This window comes from Carya illinoinensis, chromosome 15 (assembly GCF_018687715.1).
Source record: "Carya illinoinensis cultivar Pawnee chromosome 15, C.illinoinensisPawnee_v1, whole genome shotgun sequence".
Classification (NCBI taxonomy): domain Eukaryota; kingdom Viridiplantae; phylum Streptophyta; class Magnoliopsida; order Fagales; family Juglandaceae; genus Carya; species Carya illinoinensis.
This window is the reverse complement of record NC_056766.1, coordinates 1,306,993-1,317,826: the sequence shown is the minus strand read 5'-3', so window position 1 is coordinate 1,317,826 and position 10,834 is coordinate 1,306,993. Positions and strand designations below refer to the sequence as shown.

Genomic DNA, 10,834 nt, shown 5'->3' with positions numbered 1-10,834 from the left:
ATATTATCATTTGATAATAAAAAAACATGCAATAAATAATTATTTAATGGTAGTAAATATACTACATTAATATTACTTAATGGAATGCAAATAAGATAATATATAGTATGATGTATAGAATTTTCTTTTTAAATAATATTCACAACATCGTTAATTAAAAATATTTTTTTAATCATTAAATACAAAAATTAATCCGGACCCATCATAGGTGGATGCCTTGTGTACACCATCGCTCCTTTACGCAAAGTTGTCAGATTTATATAAATATATATATATATTATATATATATATACACCAAATTATAATCTCTGTCGACTGAAGTAGGTGTAATTAATTAAAATATGTAAAAACAACAAATATCAGTAAACCGGCATTAAAATGATCAAGTGGTTCTAACCAGCTAGTCTGGATGGATGAAGATATTATTTGTACAGGGAGGAAAAAAAAAATGCTCACATTGTTTATATTATTCATACAACCGAGAGAATCATGACCGACTAGCTAATGCTTGGACCATTATCTTAAAAATATTATTATTAATGGTCGAAACGACCGGGATTTTCCTTCATCCAGATCTTATTCAAATATAAAATTATATCACGTTCTATATATGCATTGATCCCATTGAGATATTGAATTTAAAAAGCCTAAGAACAACTAGGCAAATTTGGTGGGGGTGGTCGAATACTTGTTTCCTTGGTCGGTCCATTCTTCACAATGATAACCGTGCTCATACCCCAAGAAGCATGCCGTTCCAAATGACAATGCAAAAACCAAACTCCTGAAAAACATCACCATACTTGTAAGAGAGCCAAACTCATCTAAACAAAAGTAAAAACAAAAGACCATGAAAGTGGAAGACAGATTATCTTCATTTCACTTGAAATGGATATTACTATATATTTAGCATCAAATATATATATAAATATATATATATATATATGGAGTATCTTAGTCATTGTATCTTAAAAAATAATTACATTGATAGATAAATTACCAACCACTCAATATTTTAAAATAAATATTTAGTATTATCCGTTTGATCAAGTGAAATGAAGATCGGGATCCTTGTCCTAGAGAGATAAGATCAGTGTGTACCTGGATTATTGGCTACGAATCGAATCGCAACCCATCCATTCCTAGGAAGACCAACGGTGTTAACTTCCGGCGGATCCTTCAAATTGTATGTTTTTGGCGAAGTGGTCTCATCGTAATTGCCATAACCTGTCCCAACCCAATAGAAGCTATAACCATGAAGATGCATTGGATGAAACTCTCCGAACTGTACACTAGTCCCTTGGAGGACTATTTCCACTGATGCCCCGTAATCTATCATCGTTACATTTGTCCCTTGGAGCGGATATAATGTGTTATCAGCTACTTCTCCCGTGTAGTTAAAAACATATAATGGCTTATCCGGGAAATCTTTCTTGAACACACCCGGCAAGTCCCTATATCCAGGTTTTAAAACTATATTAGTTCCAAAAGAAAAATTAAATTTACGAGTCAGTGTGAATGCTGACCAGTAGAATAACTCTTTCCCATAACGAGATTAAGTTACCATTTTCGAAGAGGGAATGTAAATTCAGTGATATTGGGTGCAGAGTCTTATATATGTGATAAGAAGTAAACCTATTGCAAAAGACATAAAAAATTAAAAAATTAAAAATTAAAAAATTAAAAAAAAAAAAAAAAAAAAAAAAAAAAAAAAAAAAGGTAATTGCTAGAATACCATGGATTTTAATTATTTTGGAATAATACACGTGCATGCAAAGAACAAGATGCAATTTATTTCAGAGATCAGTGTCATTAATATATTAATTATGTCCCACACTCTTGAAGTTGAATTCTTAATAAATCAAAGGATAATTGGCTTAAACAAAAGTGAGAAATTAGTGATGTACATACGTACGTACCTGTAATACGCTTGAAGTATATCAATGGTTGAGGTCACGAAACTGATGTTGTTTAAGCTTGATGACAGCTTATTACCATTTGGACCCCCACATGTTGCATCAGGGCAAAGCAACTCGTTTAGACCAACGGTCATGAATATTTTTGTGTCAATTTTTTTGGGGACATTAACAGGGTGTGCACGACTCGCCAATGCCCTTATACGTTTTGTGAAGTTGTCTGCAGCAGCCCTGTTCCGTATATTTGGAAGGGAAGGATATGGTGGAGAGGCTGGAGGAGCAAAATTGCCGGTATACTCGAGAATCGCAGAAGTGTTTGAACTGTCGTATGTAGCAATAAAACCGGCGTCGAAGAAAGGACTCCCAGCAATGTAATAATGACTTGGCGGCTGGTTTGCAATGAGCAGGATGTCCATTGTTTGTCCGGGACTTGTCATGATGTAATCTGTGGTTATGGGTTTTATGTATGCACCATCTTGGGCCACAACTGTGAGCTTGTGGTTTGCGATTCCAAAGAACATTTCTTCATTCATCACGGCATTTACCAGACGGAGAAGATATGTCTTGCCGTATTGAACTTGTAGACGATATGTTGTTTCTGCAAAGCAAATATCCGTGATTACGTTAAAATGTAATATAAATAATTAAATCTGTAATATATATATATATATATATTTATATATGTTTTCATTTCACAATGATATAAATTCTCGTATAAGTACTATATATCTATTTAGTTACCCTTGGAGCAATTATTTGGGAATCCTGGTTGGCCATTGATGGTGTAGGCAGTGGATTCTTCTGGAGGAGCACCGGATTCTGTTGCCTTATCAATTATTTCCTTGAGATCTCCATTGTACCATTCCCCTGCAGTACAATATAATATAAAGAGGAAATATTAGAAAAATAGACTCATTAGCAGGTTTTGTGTTGCAAAAAATTATGAGGTCGATTCCTTTATGTAAATATGATATGGTCAATACTAATATCTCTTAAATATTCATATTTATACCGAGTACAAGCACTTTTTCAGCATCGGGTTTGCGAAAAGGGTAAGTGGTTCCCCTTGCAGGTAAGATGACAATGGCACCGTGGACTGTTGCCCGGGACCAGTCACTGTGGGCATGCCACCAAACTGTTCCTACTTCGTCTGAAAATGTAACCTCATAAATGAAGCTTTTTCCTGGTTGAATAGGGCACTGTGTGACGTTCTCAGGACCATCCGACCATGGATTTCTTGGCTGCTTCACTCCGTGCCTACATTACACAAGTTTTATCTTAGTTTTCCTGAAACTTTAGTTTGGACAATCATGCATGAATGCATTCCTTTCGGGGTCGTAATGAAAGCCGAAGCTTCCTTTACTCTAAAAACGCGACATTTCTTTTCAAACTGAAGAAAACTTTTGAGAAAAAAGAAGTTAATCCAAAGAAATAAAATGTCGGCGACAAGATCCAAGGGAAGAGAAAGACTGAGCGAGTCGCGTCATTACCAGTGAATAGTGATACCATATTTGCCGTGATTGTGAACTTGGACAAATGCAGTATCTCCTTTGCGAACTTGGATTGTTGGGCCAGGCCATTGGCCATTTACAGTCAACATGCTCTTTGTGATACATAGCCTTGTAAAATTCGTCTCGCTCACCTGCAACCAGAAAGAGCACAATGCAGGATATTAACAAACATACAAGAGCGCGCTCACAGATCGAAATTTCCGCATCAAGTAACCCTCGGTCCACGCCCATAATTACAACATTTCGGCATCAAACCATGACACGCTCCTCCATTCCATAAGAAATATATTACAAACATAACATCATAATGGACAGTACTTACAATAAAGCTGTAGTGGTGGACTTTGCGAGTACTGCAGGCCAGAACTCCATGCAAAAAGAAGAAGCATAGGAAACCCAGGCTCAAGCCTATCTTGCTTAGTTCCATATCTGCAGGTCCCCTCACCAGACTTTCTTCAGCGACTTTCAGCTGGCATTTAGCTTTATTTATAGGATGAACTTTTCAGAGACGGGCGTATCCCATTAATAAAAAAGAAGAGATCTACAAGCTCGTATCCCTGTCCCATAGCTGCAAGTTGCCCTATCTGTAAGTCACCCTAGGACGTACGTTTAAATAATAAATTATATATGCACTTTAAAATATGGGATCAATAATCTAGCATGTACTATTAAATTAATAATTAGAAGTGTTATGGTCATCATATCTACGAAAGTAAATTCATATCTTTTTATATAATATGTCAGATTTATTTTATAATAAAATTAATATTTTAATTTAATTAATATATAAAATTAAATCACATCAATCTATAAATTTATTTATAATTAAAATATTTCTCGTTATTAAATCTAGGGTGTAATCATGACCAGCCAATAATGAAGTTTTCATTACTTGCAAATAATATATACAACCATACATCCACCTTAAAATTTTGGGGCCCGCGATATCTCATAAACTGTCAAAATAAGCATAAGTTATGTTTAGCGTTATAACTTAATAGCATGTAGAAGTTTTAATGACTTGCACATGATTAAAACCAAATTAATTACGATATCGATGCCTTTAGCAAGATTTGTTCTTGAATTTTTTTATTTTTTATTTTTTGAGTATAACAATGCATCTTTATTGAATAAACTGGAACAATCAATACAATATTTCTCACTAAGCACTGTATTTGTAATTTGCCTAGGACCATCCTCTATCCACACTCTTTCTTCTATACTAGACAAAGCTAATTTTGCAAGTATATGTGCTACTTTGTTAGCATCTCTGTACACAAATCTTGTAGACCAATCCGGCCTTCCTCTAAGTATTTTCCTTGCATCTTCTATGAACACACCATAGTCTGTTAGAACCTCCTCATCACTGCTTAGGTCCTTCACGACAACTTGTAAATCTCCTTCTAGAATTACTCTGCTCATTGCATATACATGTTCTTTAATATTGTACATGTAAATGCATATTACTTATAATAGTTTAGAGTACATGGGCGCAAATTAACTTGACCAATCTCCAAGGTATACCAAAAGACCAAAATGATCGGTTTTAGAACCCATTGATCATATGAAAATCATGGAATATGATCAGGATGAAGATCTCCTCACCCTCTTACTTGAGATTGAGAACCTCAAGTTCTTGGAGAGATAGTTTTACGGAATTGGCCCTATAATATTTATTAGGTATTTAATATTGCTACCTACCCCCAATTGGACTTATTTGATCATGTATCTCTCTCCAACTTGAGCCTCTCAAATTTAAATAAATTAGAACTTGAAAGATCGTCCTGTAAATCTCGGCAAATAAATTAGAACTTGAAAGATCGTCCTGTAAATCTCGGCAAACTTAATTATCTTCAAATTCCATTTATCTCGTTACAAAAAAATTATTTATTTGCAATCAGTTAATTTCAATAAAATGATTATTTTTAATTAAAATTAATTATAAATATTCTTTTAATTGTAATAAATTAGTCACAAAAATTCAATTTTTTTTGTAGTGTCTCATGTTTATAATGCATCCACCGCATTAGTTGTTATATTGTTAGATGGAATATAATAAACATTTGTTGGTTGTTTTGTGCCCATGATTCTTTCTGATCATAATCGATGATGTGCATGTATGCATGGTTCAAATTATTATATTAAACCATCTGGTTCTCATGTTTAATTTTTCAATATTTGCAGTATTTGATACGTGTCCATGGTTATTTCTTATCATAATCGATGACGTGGTCAGAATTATTATTATTATTATTATTATTATTATTATTATTATTATTATTTCGTTTTTTGGAATTTGGAGAAGAAGATCAAATTCAGATTTCTCTTATGGAGGTTAGCTCTCATGTCATCTGAGTCACATGTTTTTGGCACGTGGTCAAAATTATATTAAATCATGGAGTTGATATGAAGTTTAATGATTAATAATTAAGAGTTTATCATCCTAATTTTTATTATTTTTCAATCATTTTATAATGAGATATTAGATAATATGAGACTATTTATTATTTTAAATTATAAATTTATTATTTAATATTATATTATGAGATGATGATAAAAAATAAATAAATAATAAATAGATTTTTACAATAGTTATTGTGGCACGTAGAAAATTATCTTACAAGTAAATTGTAATTATTTTAGGGTAATGATATACTTCTAACTTATTTATAATTTATAAATAATTTTAAATATAATAATATTTTTTTATTATATTTAAACACATCAAATCATCAATAAAATTAAAATAAAATTTAAAATAATATCATTCTATTATATAGTTATATACAAGTTATTAATAAAAAATTAATTTATCATTTTTCATTATTTTATCCCAAATTTGGAAGCATGTTCGGAATCTTTTATATAAGAGAACTCATTCATAGCAGTGGCCAGCTGTTGCGTTCCACCCACGTCACGATAAGGAATGACATAATTTTTTTATATGAAAAAAAGACTTTATTTTCTCCAATGAAGGAACAGCATATATTAATGACAGAGAGATGGAACGTTTCTTTTTACCCCTTGAGTTTCCTTCAGCCAACTAATTTTTTCAAAGAACGTTGACTGTTAGGTATCCATACTTAATCGTCCTCTTCTTGAAAGAAGAAAAAAACAAGTTATCTGCGTGATTAGTTAACTGATAAGCCTGATCGCCTACGTTCCCGTGCACAGAAGAAAAGTTCATTAATAAAAGCAACGTGGTCGGAGCAGGAGATATAGATCCGAAGAAAAACAAAAAACTTGGCCAGTAATCGAAAAAATCTGCTTATTGATTAAAGAAAATGCATGTGTGGATGTGAAGAGGATAAGGTACTTATGACCCACTAGACCCTGCAGCTAGCTTTCTGATCAAATGTCAGAACACCTAGCCTGCGCAGTGCCTGTCAGCCTTATGTTTTGGAACACGCTTATGGTGATCATGATAAACTTTTGAAATCCCTTTAGAATTGGGCCATTCGACAGCCACGACCAAAGTGGTAGCAGCAGCACACAGAGAGATATATAGAGAGAGTCTTGAAAGTTCAGTATCGTTTAGCGGGCCATTTGACAGCTTGGATCGATCTGGTAATACTCATTGGACTCTTGACAAAGCTTCAAGACACAGTAATATTATTCGAAACAATAATGTATTTCAGCTCATGAATATAAGAAAAAGGCATCTGCAAATGTTCATGCGGAGTAGTGTTTTTACAGGGAAATAGAATGCATAGGACATCTCTCCTGTTAAAAAATTCAATGGCTACTCCCTCCTATTTTTTTTTTTTTTCTTAGCTTTTATTGGCCAAGTCCAGTCCAGGCCAAGAGCATGACAGTAAGCGCGCACCTCCTGATCTCCCTTCTCTCTCGAAATTTATTATATTTTTTCTTGCCACAAAGTGATCACTGCATTGAGCGACGGACAGCTCGCTTGCTTGCTCTCTTTCGCGTCCAAATTACACTTCCCTCATCGGAATCAATGAAATGTATTGGGCACATAAGACACTAGCCATTAGATTTTATAACAGGAGATGTCTTGTTATTTTTTCAACACGAGGCAAGCTAGCCGGTCCGAATGCATATATGCACATGATGCTATAATTGCAAACGAAGTATATCGATCACCAATCTGCATCGATCATCTTCTCTTCTAGTACATCAATGCATATATGGATAGATAGATTGTTGCGTCTCAAGCCGCCCAGAAATCACACCCACAATAGATAGAGACATTATTTAAGTGGTTCGGCAACTTGCCTACGTCCACTGAAGCGGAAATTCAATTTTTCAATATGTTTGTACAATTTTACAAACACTCACAATATCTCTCTATCTCTCTCAAATGGCCTCCGTTCTGGGTTTCCCCAGAACCCATTTTCGCCCTCAGCCCTCTGCCCGATCTCTCACCTCAGTGAGGATGAATTTTTCTACAACTAAGCTCTCTCCTATTTATAGGAGAGAGCTGCCTACCATCTATGCATTAGGTGCAGCCTTCTATGACTTTGCATCATAGTGAGTGGGTGGGTGAAATGGTGGCTGCAGATGGTGGGTGGTGGGTGGTGGCTGCAGACAGTGGGTGGGTGAGCACACTTGGGTTGACTTCAACAATCACCCCCTTCACCCAAGTGTGTCATACCAGGATGCTTACAAACTGATTAATTCTTCAAATGAATACACCTCTTTCTTTGACATGAGAGACTTCTGCTATCGAGTACGCTCCAATGCATCTGCAGGTACGTCTTCAAATGGATGTCCAGATGCTTCTCCAAATGCATCTTCAAATGCATTAGCATCATCTACATCCATGGAGTTTGCAAGGGATTTTCTTCAGAGGAGATTTACAAGTGCTTCACTGCACAATCTCAACTCTCTAGGATTCTTCTTTCACTCGAGTCCATAAGTCCGCACTCATGTACACCTTGAGCAAACTGAGCTTCACTCGAGCCACAACCGAGCGAACAATATACATGGTGCCTTTACAGCTTTCAAACCAGGCTCCATAATCCTACAATCACACCAATCTCCAACTTGGAGACTGGTTCTCAACATGCCGAGCTCTATCTCCAGCATGATCCCTTATCATCTACACAATTTTACAGCTCATGTCTTCAAGTCAGAAGACTAACTAAAGTGATGCATAACTTTAGTTCATTACGTACAGTGCCCTTAATCAACACATCTATATAGGGCAACACATCTCCCACTGTACTGGGAATCAATGGTCTCGCACGGACCTTGACACATATCAGAGAACCTATTGCTAAGGTTTCCATCTCTGATCTGGGTGACTGACCCTTCATCCTGCTGCTATCTTCAGTCGCATGTGCCCATCTTGTGTGCAGTTTCCGACTTGCATAATCTCCCTTCTTGCAAGATTTTTCTTCATACCGTAGTTCACTACCTTCATTCAGTAGGATACATTTTAAGGTAGTAACCACCATGGAGGTCTGATCGTCTTGGCAGTTCTTTAGGTGTAGATATCCCTGGAACATCTGACGTTTTGTTCCCATCTCTCACACCTATACTTCATGTCGTGGTCTAGGGAGATTTCTTTAGAAAAGTAAAACTGGGTTCCTTTTACTTTCTCATCTAATTCACACGACAATTAACTCGAGCCAAGACCAATTAATCCTTCGTGACCTTCCACGCCAAATGCTATTGGGCAACAATAGCAACAATCTCCACCTCAATGAAGATCTTCATAGCTCCCGCTATCATGATTAACCATAAAATCATATCCACTCAGAATAAACCAATTCCAAGCATTTCACTTCGGCCCATGTCGAAAATAACCTTGCTGAAAACTATGGTGTAACTTCCACGTTTGGCTCTCCTGAAAGTTCATCAGCCATCGACATGAATTTCTACCACACACTCTGCATTAATGCCAAACCAATGCCTGTGTGCAAACTTGTGGACCTGCTAACATTAACACATCCTCTATCATGGCAACTCTGGGAATTAGCGACATGCCATGAAAATATACATGTCTCTTTTTTCATGAAGAGAGACACAACATTAGCATCAATACCAGTATCTCCATTTACTGACTTGGAACCACTTGCCGAAACTGCTCCTTGTACTAGCCGTTTCACCAGTCGCTAGTATCACTGTTGACTTCAGGGATTGATTTGCCCTTCAACGCCTTTGAAAAAACACTACTGAATGACTGCTGCCTTCAAGCTGTCTTTAACAGCATTGTGCACTGCAAGAAATGCAACGCCATGTATTTCTTCAGTCACCATATTCACAGCATCATTCTTAATTTTCTCCTGATTTTAGCAGTCTCTTGTGGCCTGTCTTGCCACAATTTCTAGCGAGTCATCTGTTGTCCAGATCTTGACTTGCCTCTGTCCTTACAATCAACATTCAGGACCAACAACTCGAGATCTTCCCAGAATCTCTTCTGCGCACCTCCTCATCTAGGATAAGATCTCTTACATTGAGAAACTTCAACTTTGACTTCTCTGCAGAATTACTCATAGTCATTCTCATGACCTCCCAACCTTTTGAACACAACGCCAAATGCTATTGGACAACAATAGTACCTTCTGCCGTATCTGAAATTGAACCGTTTCTCCACCTTCAAATCTGACTGTGAAGCCTTACTTCTTGACATTGCTTTAATAAATTTACCGTAGAAATGAATAGTACCTCACTAAGTCAGTTCCCAAGAAAGATTGGAGGGTCACAATGGACACACTCAAAATTTCCAATCTCCTAGACAGAACTTCCTTAGACTGTACGTATCCACACTACCACACCAAAGTTTCATCTGCACTTTGTTATTTGCAACTGGCTTTTCAAAGAAAGCCACAATGAGATCCGATGCGGTTCTTCTCTTAATAACAATATGCTCCATGAGTTGTATGACTGCCAAAACTTGCCGATATAACAAGTTAATCAGCATCGTCCAATGATCTGAAATTTGCTCCATCAAATTTCACGATCCCAACTGGCTTAAATCAAGCCCAAACGAACTGAGTCTATCTCGACTCCAACTGGCTACGATCAAGCCCACAGCAAATGAGTCCGTCATGACTCCAACTGGCTACGATCAAGCCCACAGCAAATGAATCCGTCATGACTCCGACTGGCTACGATCAAGCCCACAGCTGATCTGCAACTATGAACGGTTTAGATCGAAAGTACCGATGGCGAATCTCAACATTCCCACCGTACCGATGAGTCCGGAATAATCCAAATAGTTTGTCAACACTATTTGATCATTGCAATCGAACTCCAACTGGCTATGATCAAGCCCACAACTGATCTGCAACACGTGGACGGTTCAGATCGAATGTACCGATGGCGAATCTCAACATTCCCACCATACCGATGAGTCCGGAATGATCCAAATAGTTTGTTAGCACTATTTTATCATTGCAATGGAACTCCAACTGGCGTAGATTTAGCCCAAAATGATCTGCA

At 36.5% G+C, this 10,834-nt stretch overlaps 1 protein-coding gene across 1 annotated transcript; it reads right to left on the bottom strand.

Annotated features, from left to right (window-relative positions):
• Positions 1 to 359: 359 nt before the first annotated feature.
• LOC122295500 (laccase-14-like) lies at positions 360 to 3,973 on the bottom strand. The gene is made up of 7 exons (XM_043104535.1): positions 3,747 to 3,973; positions 3,404 to 3,555; positions 2,926 to 3,170; positions 2,655 to 2,780; positions 1,917 to 2,511; positions 1,099 to 1,451; positions 360 to 781 (listed from the first exon to the last, which is right to left on the bottom strand). Exons 1-7 carry the CDS (start codon positions 3,849 to 3,851, stop codon positions 648 to 650), a joined length of 1,710 nt encoding a protein of 569 aa, XP_042960469.1. The 5' UTR covers positions 3,852 to 3,973; the 3' UTR covers positions 360 to 647.
• Positions 3,974 to 10,834: the final 6,861 nt, after the last annotated feature.